General features: G+C 39.8%; 1 protein-coding gene across 4 annotated transcripts in view; it reads left to right on the top strand.

Moving 5' to 3' along the window:
* The window catches only part of Mug2 (murinoglobulin 2), a 72833-nt gene that overhangs the window by 17998 nt on the left and 37335 nt on the right, over positions 1 to 17500 (top strand). For all 4 annotated transcript variants that reach the window (XM_039107979.2, XM_039107980.2, XM_063286427.1 and 1 more), the window contains 5 exons: positions 123 to 207; positions 7945 to 8053; positions 12223 to 12343; positions 12483 to 12592; positions 13262 to 13423. In XM_039107979.2, the coding sequence (XP_038963907.1) occupies positions 123 to 207; positions 7945 to 8053; positions 12223 to 12343; positions 12483 to 12592; positions 13262 to 13423 (587 nt within the window). The remainder of the gene's footprint in view (positions 1 to 122; positions 208 to 7944; positions 8054 to 12222; positions 12344 to 12482; positions 12593 to 13261; positions 13424 to 17500) is intronic.

A 17500-nucleotide genomic window follows, 5' to 3' on the forward strand; every position in this document is an offset into this window, starting at 1 on the left:
GTGAGGACATTGCCTTAATAATGTGAAATCTCTATTTCTGGACAGAGTATGATCCTTTAGGCAACAAGACAACACATTTCACATCTCCTCTCTGAGCATCTCCTCTCTCTTTCTCCCATTAGTGCTTCCCAGATTTGGTGTCGATGTGAAGGTTCCAAACGCCATCTCTGTGTACGATGAGATAATCAGTGTGACTGCCTGTGCAACGTGAGTTACCTGCTTCTGTCCTTCTTTCCTTAAGAATGTACTCGGACACAGAAGATCCCTGGAATAATGCCTCATTTTAGAATATGTAGAAATGCTACACTTGTGTCCTTCCCCAACTAGAACATTTCCCCTGTGTTGTTCATTTGTGTCCTTTACTGCTCTGCATCAATCGCAGTGCAATCATTCTCTGCGTCCATTGCTGATATCAATGGATAAAATCAATTGTTTGAGGCAGTAAAGAGCTCCTGCCTTTGGAGACAGGAAGGGACCTAATAAGATCCACTGACCCATGTGAAGAGAACATAAGCACTAAGTCAAGGCATCTCCCTGACCTCTTATGGTCTGACAGAAAGAACAGAGAGACAAGAGCTTCCTGTCTGCCTCCACCTCAAACCATTGCCACCCAAGTTTAACCTTAGACATCTCAGCCTTCTGCTTGAATTTCTGGACCTGATAAATGAGGGCCTTGCACTACAACCAATAAAAGTTCTATTTAAGTCTAGAACCATAAAGAAGGAACTTGCAGTATGTGCCTGAATCAAACAGAAGACACACCCCAGCCTACATTGGCTTTTCATTCCAGAGAACCAGCTCAAAAACTAAACAATAGGACAAAGGCCAAGGACTGAGAGGTGTGTTAGGCTCTGCATTATTTCCCATCCTCCCCACTCATTTCAGCCCCATCATCTAGTAGCTGAGGATCCTGGTTTGGTTACTTAATCTTTTCAAACCACAAAAAGGAGAAAACCAGGTCTTCCTAGGTCCTTAATAGAGCTAAGAACCTATGTTTTTTGTTTATTAATTAATTAATTAATTTACACTGCTAATTCTTTTTTTTTACATTTTATTTTTTTTATTAACTTGAGTATTTCTTATATACATTTTGAGTGTTATTCCCTTTCCCAGTATCCGGGCAAACATCCCCCTCCCCCCTCCACTTCCTTATGGGTGTTCCCCTCCCAACCCTTCCCCCATTGCCGCCCTACCCCCAATAGTCTAGTTCACTGGTGGTTCAGTCTTAGCAGGACCCAGGGCTTCCCCTTCCACTGGTGCTCTTACTAGGATATTCATTGCTACCTATGAGGTCAGAGTCCAGGGTCAGTCCATGTATAGTCTTTAGGTAGTGGCTTAGTCCTTGGAAGCTCTGGTTGCATGGCATTGTTGTACATATGGGGTCTCGAGCCCCTTCAAGCTCTTCCAGTTCTTTCTCTGATTCCTTCAACAGGGGTCCTATTCTCAGTTCAGTGGTTTGCTGCTGGCATTCGCCTCTGTATTTGCTGTATTCTGGCTGTGTCTCTCAGGAGCGATCTACATCCGGCTCCTGTCAGTCTGCACTTCTGTGCTTCATCCATCTTGTCTAATTGGGTGGCTGTATATGTATGGGCCACATGTGGGGCAGGCTCTGAATGGGTGTTCCTTCAGTCTCTGTTTTAATCTTTGCCACTCTCTTCCCTGCCAAGGGTATTCTTGTTCCCCTTTTAAAGAAGGAGTGAAGCATTCACATTTTGATCATCCGTCTTGAGTTTCATTTGTTCTAGGCATCTAGGGTAATTCAAGCATTTGGGCTAATAGCCACTTATCAATGAGTGCATACCATGTATGTCTTTCTGTGATTTGGTTAGCTCACTCAGGATGATATTTTCCAGTTCCAACCATTTGCCTATGAATTTCATAAACTCGTTGTTTTTGATAGCTGAGTAATATTCCATTGTGTAGATGTACCACATTTTCTGTATCCATTACTCTGTTGAAGGGCATCTGGGTTCTTTCCAGCTTCTGGCTATTATAAATAAGGCTGCAATGAACATAGTGGAGCACGTGTCTTTTTTATATGTTGGGGCATCTTTTGGGTATATGCCCAAGAGAGGTATAGCTGGATCCTCAGGCAGTTCAATGTCCAATTTTCTGAGGATCCTCCAGACTGATTTCCAGAATGGTTGTACCAGTATGCAATCCCACCAACAATGGAGGAGTGTTCCTCTTTCTCCACATCCTCGCCAGCATCTGCTGTCCTCTGAGTTTTTGATCTTAGCCATTCTCACTGGTGTGAGGTGAAATCTCAGGGTTGTTTTGATTTGCATTTCCCTTATGACTAAAGATGTTGAACATTTCTTTAGGTGTTTCTCAGCCATTCGGCATTCCTCAGCTGTGAATTCTTTGTTTAGCTCTGAACCCCATTTTTTAATAGGGTTCTTTGTTTCCTGCGGTCTAACTTCTTGAGTTCTTTGTATATTTTGGATATAAGGCCTCTATCTGTTGTAGGATTGGTAAAGATCTTTTCCCAATCTGTTGGTTGCCGTTTTGTCCTAACCACAGTGTCCTTTGCCTTACAGAAGCTTTGCAGTTTTATGAGATCCCATTTGTCGATTCTTGATCTTAGAGTGTAAGCCATTGGTGTTTTGTTTAGGAAATTTTTTCCAGTGCCCATGTGTTCCAGATGCTTCCCTAGTTTTTCTTCTATTAGTTTGAGTGTGTCTGGTTTGATGTGGAGGTCCTTGATCCACTTGGACTTAAGCTTTGTACAGGGTGATAAGCATGGATCAATCTGCATTCTTCTACATGTTGACCTCCAGTTGAACCAGCACCATTTGCTGAAAATGCTATCTTTTTTCCATTGGATGGTTTTGGCTCCTTTGTCAAAAATCAAGTGACCATAGGTGTGTGGGTTCATTTCTGGGTCTTCAATTCTATTCCATTGGTCTATCTGTCTGTCTCTGTACCAATACCATGCAGTTTTTATCACTATTGCTCTGTAATACTGCTTGAGTTCAGGGATAGTGATTCCCCCTGAAGTCCTTTTATTGTTAAGGATAGTTTTAGCTATCCTGGGTTTTTTGTTATTCCAGATGAATTTGCAAATTGTTTTGTCTAACTCTTTGAAGAATTGGATTGGTATTTTGATGGGGATTGCATGGAATCTGTAGATTGCTTTTGGTAAAATGGCCATTTTTACTATATTAATCCTGCCAATCCATGACCATGGGAGATCTTTCCATCTTCTGAGATCTTCTTCAATTTCCTTCTTCAGTGTCTTGAAGTTTTTATTGTACAGATCTTTTACTTGCTTTGTTAAAGTCACACTTAGTTATTTTATATTATTTGGGACTATTATGAAGGGTGTTATTTCCCTAATTTCTTTCTCGGCTTGTTTCTCTTTTGTATAGAGGAAGGCTGATTTATTTGAGTTAATTTTATACCCAGCCACTTTGCTGAAGTTGTTTATCAGCTTTAGTAGTTCTCTGGTGGAACTTTTGGGATCACTTAAATATACTATCATATCATCTGCAAATAGTGATATTTTGACTTCTTCTTTTCCGATCTGTATCCGCTTGACCTCCTTTTGTTGTCTGATTGCTCTGGCTAGAACTTCAAGAACTATATTGAATAAGTAGGGAGAGAGTGGGCAGCCTTGTCTAGTCCCTGATTTTAGTGGGATTGCTTCAAGTTTCTCTCCATTTAGTTTAATGTTAGCAACTGGTTTGCTGTATATGGCTTTTACTATGTTCAGGTATGGGCCTTGCATTCCTATTCTTTCCAGGACTTTTATCATGAAGGGGTGTTGAATTTTGTCAAATTCTTTCTCAGCATGTAATGAAATGATCATGTGGTTTTGTTCTTTCAGTTTGTTTATATAATGGATCATGTTGATGGTTTTCCGTATATTAAACCATCCCTGCATGCCTGGGATGAAGCCTACTTGGTCATGGTCGATGACTGTTTTGATGTGCTCTTGGATTCGGTTTGCCAGAATTTTGTTGAGTATTTTTGCGTCGATATTCATAAGGGAAATTGGTCTGAAGTTCTCTTTCTTTGTTGTGTCTTTGTGTGGTTTAGTTATAAGAGTAATTGTGGCTTCGTAGAAGGTATTCGGTAGTGATCCATCTGTTTCAATTTTGTGGAATAGTTTGGATAATATTGGTATGAGGTCTTCTATGAAGGTTTGATAGAATTCTGCACTAAACCTGTCTGGACCTGGGCTCTTTTTGATTGGGAGACCTTTAATGACTGCTTCTATTTCCTTAGGAGTTATGGGGTTGTTTAACTGGTTTATCTGTTCCTGATTTAACTTCGGTACCTGGTATCTGTCTAGGAAATTGTCCATTTCCTGAAGATTTTCAAGTTTTGTTGAATATAGGTTTTTATAGTAAGATCTGATGATTTTTTGAATTTCCTCTGAATCTGTTGTTATGTCTCCCTTTTCATTTCTGATTTTGTTAATTTGGACGCACTCTCTGTGTCCTCTCGTTAGTCTGGCTAAGGGTTTATCTATCTTGTTGATTTTCTCAAAGAACCAACTTTTGGTTCTGTTGATTCTTTCTATGGTCCTTTTTGTTTCTACTTGGTTGATTTCCGCTCTGAGTTTGATTATTTCCTGCCTTCTACTCCTCCTGGGTGTATTTGCTTCTTTTTGTTCTAGAGCTTTTAGGTGTGCTGTCAAGCTGCTGACATATGCTCTTTCCTGTTTCTTTCTGCAGGCACTCAGCGCTATGAGTTTTACTCTTAGCACAGCTTACATTGTGTCCCATAAGTTTGGGTATGTTGTACCTTCATTTTCATTAAATTCTAAAAAGTTTTTAATTTCTTTCTATATTTCTTCCTTGACCAGGTTATCATTGAGTAGAGCATTGTTCAATTTCCAAGTATATGTGGGCATTCTTCCTTGATTGTTATTGAAGACCAGTTTTAGGCCGTGGTGGTCCGATAGCACGCATGGGATTATTTCTATCTTTCTGTACCTGGTGAGGCCCGTTTTTTGACCAATTATATGGTCAATCTTGGAGAAAGGACCATGAGGAGCTGAGAAGAAGGTATATCCTTTTGCTTTAGGATAGAATGTTCTATAAATATCTGTTAAGTCCATTTGGCTCATGACTTCTCTTAGTCTGTCGACATCACTGTTTAATTTCTGTTTCCATGATCTGTCCATTGATGAGAGTGGGGTGTTGAAATCTCCCACTATTATTGTGTGAGGTCCAATGTGTGTTTTGAGCTTTAGTAAGGTTTCTTTTACTTATGTAGGTGCCCTTGTATTTGGGGCATAGATATTTAGGATTGAGAGTTCATCTTGGTGGATTTTTCCTTGGATGAATATGAAGTGTCCTTCCTTATCTTTTTTGATGACTTTTAGTTGAAAATTGATTTTATTTTGATATTAGAATGGCTACTCCAGCTTGCTTCTTCTGACCATTTGCTTGGAAAATTGTTTTCCAGCCTTTCACTCTGAGGTAATGTCTGTCTTTGTCTCTGAGGTGTGTTTCCTGTAGGCAGCAGAATGCAGGGTCCTCGTTGCGTATCCAGTTTGTTAATCTATGTCTTTTTATTGGGGAGTTGAGGCCATTGATGTTGAGAGATATTAAGGAATAGTGATTATTGCTTCCCGTTATATTCATATTTGGATGTGAGGTTATGTTTGTGTGCTTTCATTCTCTTTGTTTTGTTGCCAAGACGATTAGTTTCTTGCTTCTTCTAGGGTATAGCTTGCCTCCTTATGTTGGGCTTTACCATTTATTATCCTTTGTAGTGCTGGATTTGTAGAAAGATATTGTGTAAATTTGGTTTTGTCATGGAATATCTTGGTTTCTCCATCTATGTTAATTAAGAGTTTTGCAGGATACAGTAACCTGGGCTGGCATTTGTGTTCCCTTAGGGTCTGTATGACATCAGTCCAGGATCTTCTGGCCTTCATAGTTTCTGGCGAGAAGTCTGGTGTGATTCTGATAGGTCTGCCTTTATATGTTACTTGACATTTTTCCCTTACTGCTTTTAATATTCTTTCTTTATTTTGTGCATTTGGTGTTTTGACTATTATGTGACGGGAGGTGTTTCTTTTCTGGTCCAATCTATTTGGAGTTCTGTAGGCTTCTTGTATGCCTATGGGTATCTCTTTTTTTTTTAGGTTAGGGAAGTTTTTTTCTATGATTTTGTTGAAGATAAATCCTGGTCCTTTGAGCTGGGAGTCTTCACTCTCTTCTATACCTATTATCCTTAGGTTTGATCTTCTCATTGAGTCCTGGATTTCCTTTATGTTTTGGACCCGTAGCTTTTTCCGCTTTACATTATCTTTGACAGTTGAGTCAATGATTTCTATGGAATCTTCTGCTCCTGAGATTCTCTCTTCCATCTCTTGTATTCTGTTGGTGAAGCTTGTATCTACAGCTCCTTGTCTCTTCTTTTGGTTTTCTATATCCAGGGTTGTTTCCATGTGTCTTTCTTGATTGCTTCTATTTCCATTTTTAATTCCTTCAACTGTTTGATTGTGTTTTCCTCGAATTCTTTCAGGGATTTTTGTGACTCCTCTCTATGGGCTTCTACTTGTTTATTTATGATTTCCTGACATCCTTTCAGGGATTTTTGTGTCTCCTCTCTATGGGCTTCTACTTGTTTATTTATGTTTTCCTGGAATTCTTTCAGGCATTTTTGCGATTCCTCTCTGTAGGCTTCTACTTGTTTATTAATGTTTTCCTGTGTTTCTCTAAGGGAGTTCTTCACGTCTTTCTTGAAGTCCTCCAGCATCATGATCAAATATGATTTTGAAACTAGATCTTGCTTTTCTGGTGTGTTTGGACATTCCATGTTTGTTTTGGTGGGAGAATTGGGCTCCGATGATGCCATGTAGTCTTGGTTTCTGTTGCTTGGGTTCCTGCGCTTGCCTCTCGCCATTGGATTATCTCTAGTGTTACTTTGTTCTGCTATTTCTGACAGTGGCTAGACTGTCCCTATAAGCCTGTGTGTCAGGAGTGTGGTAGACCTGTTTTACTGTTTTCTTTCAGCCAGTTATGGGGACAGAGTGTTCTGCTTTCGTGCGTGTAGTTTTTCCTCTGTACAGGTCTTCAGCTGTTCCTGTGGGCCTGTGTCTTGAGTTCACCAGGCAGGTCACTTGCAGCATACAAGTTGGTCTTACCTGTGGTCCCGAGGCTCAAGTTCGCTCGCAGGGTGCTGCCCATGGGCTCTTTGCGGCGGCAGCAACCAGGAAGACCTGTGCCGCCCCATCTGGGAGCTTCAGTGCACCTGGGTTCCAGATGGCCTTTGGTGTTTACCTCTGGCGTCCGAGATGTGTGTGCAGGGAGCAGTCTCTTCTGGTTTCCCAGGCTTGTCTGCCTCTCTGAAGGTTTAGCTCTCCCTCCCACGGGATTTGGGTTCAGAGAACTGTTTATCCGGTCTGTTTCCTTCAGGTTCCTGCGGTGTCTCAGGCAGGGGTCCTGCCACTCCTGGGCCCTCCCCCACGGGAGCCCAGAGGCCTTATACAGTTTCCTCTTGGGCCAGGGATGTGGGCAGGGGTGGGCAGTGTTGGTGGTCTCTTCCGCTCTGCAGCCTCAGGAGTGCCCACCTGACCAGGCGGTGAGGTCTCTTTCCCACGGGGTCTGGGAGCAGAGAGCTGCTGCGGGCCAGGATCTGCAGGTGTGGGACTTCCGGTAAACACAGCACATGCCCGGTCCTAGAGGAATTCTGCCTCTGTGTGTCCCGATTTCACCAGGCAGCTTTCTTGCAACAGACAAGTTGGTCTTACCTGTGGTCCCAAGGCTCAAGTTTGCTCGAGGGGTGCTGCCCACAGGCTCTCTGCATCGGCAGCAACCAGGAAGCTACACTGCTAATTCTTAGCATATACACTTAGAATGTGTCAGGAGGCAATGGTGGTCCTTGTTTGTGCCCATTATGAAACCATACAGTCTCAGTGAGAAGACAATGGGTCTCCACTTTAGAAAGACCCTGGGTCTCTGTGACTTTATCTTGTGACAGATATACCTATGGGAAGCCTGTCCTGGGACGTGTAAAGGTAAGACTTTGCCATGGAAATCCGTCCTTTAGCTCTGAGACAAAGTCTGCATGCAAAGAAGAGAACTCCAAGGTGAGTGAATCTGTTCAAAGACCTTTTTTAAATATCTAAGGTTAACCAACAGAAAGGCACACAGCAAAGATCAGAGGAAACACTTAGCCAGATGTTGACAGAGGATGTTCTGGAATTTGGATTGTAGCTCAGGGATGGAACAGTAGTCCAGGCATGTGTGCAATGCCCAGAAGACCATGCTGACTGAAGTGATAATCCTCAGACCCACTACTGTTAAAGGCACATTTCAACAAGTTTACTTGGCCACCAAATTTATGTTAAGCATATATTCATTGTATGAAATAGTAGGTTTACGTCATTTCCATACACGAGTGTCATGTCTTTTAACAGTATTCCCGTCCCATTGCTACTTCTGTTCTCTCGGGTCCCCATTCTTATGTGTCCTCTTCTCTTCCTAGGTAACCCACTACTTTTGTGCCTTGGAGACTATTCTTGGAAGGTGCATTTTAATTAGCACATATAAAATATAAATAGTTGTTCAAAACAATAGCCTTCTTTACAATATATTCATTCATGCACATCATGTACTTGATTACCTATCTCAACACTTACCCAATTCTCTCCATTCTTACTCCCGCCAGAACCTTCCTCCTCCCAAATGGAACAACTGTTTTGCTGTCTTTTGGTTCTGTTTTGTTTTACCTCCCATAGGAGAGAAAGCATGCACTGTTGTGTGTCAGAGTCTGGTATATTTTGTAAAAGGTGGTCATCTCCATACCCCTAACATATTCCTATTTGGTTTGATTATCAGTTTATCTGGTGGACTCACTTGTCTGTGACTCATTTAAATGACAAGTCATGCATGGGAACACATTTTAGTATGCAGATATAGATTCTTTTTGTAGGTTCCTTATAGCTGATCATATGGTACCTGGACCTCTCATTTTCTGAGGATCTTCTAGACTGACTTGGGTGTGGCTGTACTAGGATGTAGCCTCACCCACAGTGTATGAGATGGGTAGGGCATGAGGCTCTTGTGCTCACCTTAAGCATTAGAAAAAACAGGGATGTTAAACACAAGCTTTTCTCCTCAACAGAGGACACAAGGCCACACCTGAACTCTTAAAACTCTTTCTTCTAGACTCTTATCCTGAGCAGTTTCTTTGTCAATAAAACCCATTGTTATGGGAGATGCCAATTGTATATTCCAGCAGCCTGTGTGACCCACATGCTATCTGTAGAGCCAAGTGACTCCTGACTCCCACAGACTTTTACCTTTATCTTAGTCATTCTCAGCAGCTATGGTTACCTGTAGCTCTTGATCTAGGAGTGGAGCTTTGTGAAATTTCCGCTTTCCACTACATTGACAGGTTAACTTGTTTTACCATTATTTATATCTTCTTCTGGCAACCACGTTGTTGAGATTTTTATGGGTGTCTTTCCCTGTTGTGTCTGAAAGACCCTATTTTTGCAACAGGCATTCTGGTCTTTTACAATCTTCTGACTCTTGTTCCATGATTTTCTCTGATCCTTCAATGTAGGGTTATGTTGGAGATGCACTGTTGGGGTTGGGTAATTCTAGGCAACTCTGCACTTTGATGGGTTGTGTATCTCTAAAAAGGTCTCTATCTCTTGAAAAATAAGGTTCTTTGATGAGATGAGACCCTCATGCATCTGTAATGACAAGACTTTAGATACAGTAAACGACTATATTGGTTAAGGAAAATGGCAGTAGTAGGCTGCTCTCTACAGAGTCCATGTGACTGTTGAAGTTATCCATTTCTTCTTAGTTTAACATTTGTATTTTGGATGAATGTAGAAATCTTTTCACTTTTAAGTTTTCTAAATTAATTCAGTATAGGTTTTTGATGTATTCCCTTACAACAGTCCAAATCTCTTTAATGTCTGTATATTACCCTGCACATTTCTGATTCTATTAATTTGGGTCATTTTCTTTCTTTTGTTTGGTTAATTGTTCCAAATATTAGTCTTGATCTCATCTTCTTAAATAACTGTCTTATTCTTTGTATTCTTTCTTTCTCCTCTACTAGTTTCTGCTCTAGTTTTTATTATTTCTTATTATCTGCCAATATAGTGTTTGGATTGACCTTTCTGTTTTTATGAATCCTTGATGTATATTATCAAGTCACTTATTTGTGTTAAATCTTTTCCTTATTTTAAGCAGCACTCAGAACTAGTTATGTCTCCCTTGCTTGGAATACCTTCAAGAGACTTTTGTGTCATGTTTTCATTTTCATTTAGTTCCAGGATTTTCAATTTTATTCTTGAGTTCTTTGAATCATTCATTATTAGGTAGTGTTTTGTTTGATTTTCATGAATTCATCCAATTTCTTTAACTCCTTGTGCTGTTGATTTTAAGGAGGTATTTCTTTCACTAATAGGTAGTGACTATTTTATTCCTTGTAACTAAATTTGGACTAGTCGATTCTATCATATATGAGTATTGATATTTCTGTTTCTTCTCAACTTGGATTTTCTTGAACTATCCCTTCCAATTCTTTCATTTTTGATGTGTGTGTGTTCTTTGGAGTCTAACTAGACAGCATTTTTTTGCCACAAGGTGCATCTTATTTTCACAGTGTAGCTTGTGGCTTGTGTCTGTCCATCTTCCCCATCAGAATGGGGTCTCAGAAATGATGAGGTGAGGAGGAGAAATCCTCCTAGGGTTCTTGGAAATTTTAATCCTCTTTTCCTGCTGAATGGTCTCTTTGGTTGGCTGGTGTTCTTCTCATGCTCTTTGGTTTTCTCCAGCTTGGCTTTATTGAAGCTGGCAATTTCCCCCATGGATGGCTTGTCTGACTTTTTCTTGGAAATCTTGGACTGACTCTCTCTCTCTCTCTCTCTCTCTCTCTCTCTCTCTCTCTCTCTCTCTCTCTCTGATCTTGTGTTCCAGTTGCTCCCACTCACATTTCTGCAGCAAAGATCTAGCCTGTGTCTCTTAATTAAAGAGTTAAAATCATTTATACTTAGAGTTACTGGTGATAATTACGTGTTCATGGCATTGACTATTGGATGATATTTATCTTTTATTAAACATCACATATGTTGCTGATCTTCTCAGTCTTGTTCTGAATTGAGCATTCAGATCTGTCTCTGCTTGCTTAAATCCTCTGTGAGATCACTAGTCATTTCCAAGACTACATACACTATTATTTGTCCAGCATTATGACAATTTGCATATCCTAGGATTCAGTTAGTGAAGAGCTGTGCCCCTTTGTACATGTCATGTTTCCCTGCTTGTTTGTGTTTACTGTATTTCATTTTTTATTAAATTATTTCCTTACTCTATATCCTATTCACAGCTTCCACTCCTTCCTCACCTCCCAGTCCCTCCTTCTCACCTCCTCTCACCCCTCCTCCCTTTCTCTTCAGAAAAGGGATGGTTTCCCATGGATATCAACCAGCCTTGGCATACCAAGTTGCACTAAGACTAGGCATATCTTCTATTGAGGCTGGACAGACAAGGCAGCCCAGAAAGGAGAAAGGGATCCAGACAAACTGCCACAACAGCAGAAAACCAAAGTTGTTAGAGCAATGCAATTTAAATGAAGTAAAGTAGACTACTATGCTGACAATAATTGTAACAATGAAAATGGCACAAAAATAAGCTGTGAAGCTAAACTTTAATTAAAAACAAAATAATGATCCTGGTGACTCTTATCTTTCACATTTCAGAATAATGTCAGTTTTTTTCCTATGAAGGATGTTCTCATTCATAGAACCACAGAATGGCAGCTTCTAAGTACCATTTCACTCTGAAAATGGATTTCACTTTACTTGCTGCCACTAGGTATCAAGCCAACAGGTTCATGTCTGCTAGTAAAAAGTACCATTGAGCTACATCCATGCCTGTATTTGATATTTTAATAATAGAAAGTAATTATTAAGTTCTAATGGCATGCAAGTTAAATGCTCTGTATATTATAATTGTGATATTGTATTATACTTAATATTCCTTATTAGATATATTGAATACTAAGTGAATACTTAGAATATAATCACTGTTTTAATAGATGACCAAAGCAAGGCAGCATTGTGACTGGTCATGCTCACACAGCAGCACAGTGTTTAAGCTGAGTCCCAGGCTTAGAACCAGAAGACCATGCACTAAGCACTCTCTTTCTGAAATAAGCCCTCGTGTGTGGGTTTCAGTAGACCATCAACATGACCAGTGTGCCATGTCACCTTGCTTTTATCTTAAATATCAGCTAGACAACAATGGCTGCAGCACACAAGAAGTGAACATCACTGAGTTCCAATTAAAGGAAAATTACCTCAAAGTGCGCCAGGCTTTCCATGTGAACGCAACTGTTACAGAAGAAGGAACAGGTATGTGAGTAAGAATATAGAAGATGGCACTGTGAAAACTGATACCTTTTCACATAGAGATGGTAGCTCAGAGACGCAGAAAGCAAGCAACTCTCTAACCAGCTTGGGCCTTCAATGTCGTCACTAATTTCTTCCTCAGGGTCAGAGTTCGGTGGATATGGAAGAATTGAAGTCGAAAGAACCAGGAACAAATTCCTATTTCTGAAAGCAGACTCACACTTCAGACATGGGATCCCATTCTTTGTGAAAGTAAGGTGGTTTTTGGTTCATAGGTGGCAGAACTGTGAAAGGTGCTTCAAGGCTGTTCTGCCAATGTTCAGCGTTTCTGACATCATGGGTTGCAAGACTAGAAGTGCAGCTTAGTGGTGGAGTTTGTATTTCACATGGTCAAGCACACGAGTTCAATTCCCAGAACTAAAGTGAAGGCTAGGAAAGTTTATCAAGAGGCTTCAAATCTCAAACCTATGCAGCAGAGTTTTCGTTTATAACTGCTGCGCCTGAAAACCTTAAACCCCAGAGTATCACCGTGTTTCAATGGTGAAGTAACATGAGCTACATATTCATAACACACCCATGCTCACTGGCAACCTCTGCTCTTTCACAAGCTGTTCTTGTGATGGTGTCAGAGCATGTACTTGCAGTGTTTTACAGGATGGGTTCATTGATGGTCCTTGTGAATAATAGGAAAATAGGAAGCATCTATAAAGCGTCTGTTATGAAATTAAGAGTATGATACCTTCAGTCTCTGTACTTTCACAGCATAGCTAGTTCTACAGGTATAGATTTTCAGAAACTAATTTTTGCAGACTGAATTAGTGACTGCATCTTTGGAATCTTTGTATAATACTAAAACAGGGGTTTCTCTTCTGTGTCATATACCCATCCCTAGACTATACTTTTCTTCCTTGTTCAATTTAGGTCCGCCTAGTGGATATCAAGGGAGATCCTATCCCAAATGAGCAAGTCTTCATCAAAGCACAAGAAGCTGGCTACACCAATGCTACTACCACTGATCAGCATGGCTTGGCAAAGTTCTCCATAGATACCAGCAGCATCTCAGGCTATTCCCTCAATATCAAAGTAAGTCAGAAATGAGGAGGACATAAGATACAAGGTGAGACTTTGCAACAGCTTGAGCTCAATGTGTAGCTTAATGAAAAAAAAGTTTCATGCCAAACTCTTATTTTTAGGCAAAACACAAAAAGTTTCTGAGCACTCATAGAAGTATCAGCATATATTGTGAACACATTTTAAATACAATTATTTTCCATAGTCTCTTTTACTTTATTTATGTTTGAAATATCTCAAGTTAGGACCTTGAAGCAAAAAAAAATGATTAAAGTTCATTTTCATCTACTTAGTCAAGGATATTTGTTGTGTATCCTCAAATTCATTACCCAAATATGTTGTGCCCATTTTCTCAAACAAGAGATACTTATGTATAACTGAATGTGACTGACATTATACTAGTTCCTACTTGAGATGCACATTTGGGGTGGGGGGTGGGGAGAGGATAGAGAGAGATTCAACACTTTCTAGAAATGCAATTTGGAAATACAAAAACTCTAGAGATCTGCAATCTGCAGTCAGCTGGAATTTGACAGAGTTCCCCCTGTATATCATAGCTTAGTCAGTTATGTAACAAAGGGGAGCCATTTGAAGAGAAGATCACTATCTGACTTTCCAGGAGAAGTCTCTGAAGACCCTGCAGCCTTACATCTCTAATCCCAATAGCCTTTTCCCCAGCTGTCTCAGCAGGCCCCTCTCTGAGAATCCCTGTGGGGACAGCAATGCCAGGGGTGACTTACACACATCTCTGGCTGCAAATTTAAATGGTGGAACTCATAATCTATCTTATAGAAAGAAGCTTAAAAGCATGTCCCTTTGCAAACAACAGATGGACCTAGAGATAGGGTGGAGTGTGGACTTCGAAGGAGGAGGGAAAGAGCAGTGTGGCACTCACTAAGGTGGCCAGCCAGTGTCTCATTACTCAGATGGCTTTGGGTTGGAGGTTTTCTGCAAGCTCAGAGGCTCGGAGTCACATACAGGATAAGATGTCAAACTTAATTATCTCCAGTCCTCCACCACAACACCCGTCCATGCAGTCACACACGCACACATGGACTGATACGGTTCCTCGGTTGTAAGGAGAAACTCCATCAGAATAGGTTTAGCTGATCGGATTTGATCACATGTAGCTCACATTGTCATTATCTAACAACTCCCTACAGAAACACATACCTATACTCAGTGACCAGAAGTGAGCCCTGCAGAGCGGCATACATTATGCTAGCTCAGTTAATGGCTTAGGCAGGTGCGCTCATCCCTCTGATTGCCCATCTGCCTTGATCGGCTTGTCTGGATCTCAGATAGCACAAGGCCCACAACTGTCTACTCTTCTCCTGGGACTCCTGGTGACCCTAGAAATGAAGCCTGAGGGAAAACCCTGTGTCTTCCTAAGTCAAGAAAATTGGTTTTCCTTTTTCCTTTGTGATCTTATTTCAGGTTTTCATCCTTCTCCCTCTTTAAATTTGATATGTTTTTGTTTTGTTTTGGTCTTTACTGAGGATTGAAAGTATCAGGAATGGAATTTCATACATTTTGTCGCTTAATCCTCCTCTCCCGATTATCCCTCCATCCCCCCAAGTTGCTCCCCACTCATATACTTCAGCTCCCAAGAGTCTTCCTTCCATGTCCTCATAACGGAGTGCAGACTCCTCTTGTGTTCTTCACTGATTTTCTTTCTCCTTCTTTGGCCTTGTTTCCTTTCTCTCTGATTTTAATTATTTTTTTCTTTTTCTTCCAGTCTTCCTTTACTGCTGCTTGAGTTATAAAGTTTATTTTTTTCTTGACTTAATGTTTAATGGATATTGTGTTTTCCACTCTCTATGCATTGGACTTTGGGGTAGAGTGGCTATTTTTAATTGTTTTTTAATTACATCCACACATGTGATTTGCTTTGTTGTTGATGGATTTATTAAAATGTCCTCCATGTTCCTGGGGTTTATTGAAAGTCAAGCTTTTGAAAAAGGGTTACTCATGATGAAAATGCCCTTATTATAGCAGATTTTCTATAGCCATCAGGAGAGATGTATACATGGAAACATTGAAATAGAAGGAAAAAAGTTAATGCAAAGCACTTAATTTTTCAATAACTGAGCTCAAAGATATTGAAGCACATGAAATGTTATATAAATAATATTACAGTTAGAATTTTCAAAATTATTTATGACAAAATTGGACACATGTACAACACCTAACACACACACACACACACATACATGCACACACACACACATACACACACATAGACACACACACTGCTCAGTGGAATAAAGAATAGATTATAGATTTTGACCAAGAAATCAACAAACCAAAATTCTGAATATTTTTTTAAAATGTAAATATAAAAAATAACCTAAATAAGAAAAAAACTAAGTAGATGGTTTCACTGATAGACTAGATATAATGGAAGAAAAATACCAGGATTTATAGGTAATGAAAAATTATTATTACACATAATGAGTAGAAACAAAAAAGTAAAAAATTATGGCCCTAACTCTCAAGGCCTCTAGAACTCAGTTAGGAGACAAGGCATGAAGGTGTTGGCATTGCACAGAGTGGAACATGCAAGCAAGTGTCATGGAAACCCACTCAGTGGACGAACAGAACATTCCCCAAGGCTGAGAAAAGATACAGACATGAGAGTACAGGACACATTTAGAATGACAGACAACTAGAAAAGAACTCCTGAATTAAAATGCCAAGAATACAGACACAACAATGAGCAGATTACTAAGTGCTGCAAGAGGGAAGAACCAGCTAACTTACAAAGACAAACTATTAAAGTAGTAACAGTCCTAGCCACAGAAACTCTGAAGGCCTGGACCCTGGGCCTTAAAGTTGAAAATAAGTAAATAAATGGATAAAACAAAACAAAAAGCTGGCATCCAACTTTACTATTCAGATGAAGTTGAATGAATAATTGAAAGAAAATTGATAAGATGAGATGAGACCCAATACAGACCTGAAGAAATACTGCAGAAGTGTTGAGTTCTTGATAACCACGAGAGGACTTAGGTTCTGTTCCCAGAACACACTTGGTAGCTTACAACCATCCATCACTCCAATCTCAAGTGATACAATATCCTCTGCTGACCTCTTCAGGCATCTGGTATATAAATGGTGCACATACATGCATGCAGAAGAAGCATTCATTTAAACTAAACTAAAATAAATAATATTTTAAAATAAGTTGAGTAAATTAAAGCCATCATGAATACCATACCTGCATTGTAGAAGATACTTCAAGAAATACTACTCACAGAAAAGCGAGAAAATATGCAATCATCAGAAGTTAGAAAGAATAATCTTTCATAAAAAGATAAAATAGAAAAACACAAACATTATCAATTCATTAAGCTAAGAAACTTCTAAGATGAACAAAGGAGGAAGAAAATAACAGAGACCATCCAAAACCAGTATGATCGTAATATTTACTTCAACTTGGCAAGATGCAGAACCACCTCTGCAGCAAGTGGAGATATTAGGTTAACCTCTAGTCATGCTGCGAATAAATTCATGGGTTAATTTAAATAAATAACCCATAAATATGGATCTCACTTCCAGCATGGCCATGCTTACCTCCACCTCTCACTATCAGTGCTACTGCTATTGATATTGCAACCATTTGCAGACATCAGAACCAGGTTTGTTGTGGTTGTTTGCTTGCTTGCTGGCTTTGGATATCCAATGTGCTCTAGAGACCAGTGGCTATCCAGGAATACTCCAGGCCTTTGAAACCAGATTGGGACTGCTAAGACACACAGCCTTGTAGTCTGGGGATGTTTACATGTCTCCCAGCCTCTCTAACAGCCTAAGACAACTATTGTTGAACTACCCAGACCACACTGTAAGTTAATCTAATACTCTTTTAGTATGGAGTGCTGTCTAAAAGAAACTCATTTCATAAAAAAGATAGCACAGAGACTGTATCGCGTGAAATAAAAATTACATTTCAGCTAAATAAAACTCTAAAACAAAAAATAATTACTATGCCCTTATCTGACAAGAAGATTTCAAGCATTTTAAACATAAATAATTCATCAGGAAGATCCACATGTAAATGTATATCTCCCAAAAGTTGGTTCAATGATT

The sequence above is a fragment of the Rattus norvegicus genome, chromosome 4, assembly GCF_036323735.1.
Source record: "Rattus norvegicus strain BN/NHsdMcwi chromosome 4, GRCr8, whole genome shotgun sequence".
Lineage (NCBI taxonomy): Eukaryota > Metazoa > Chordata > Mammalia > Rodentia > Muridae > Rattus > Rattus norvegicus.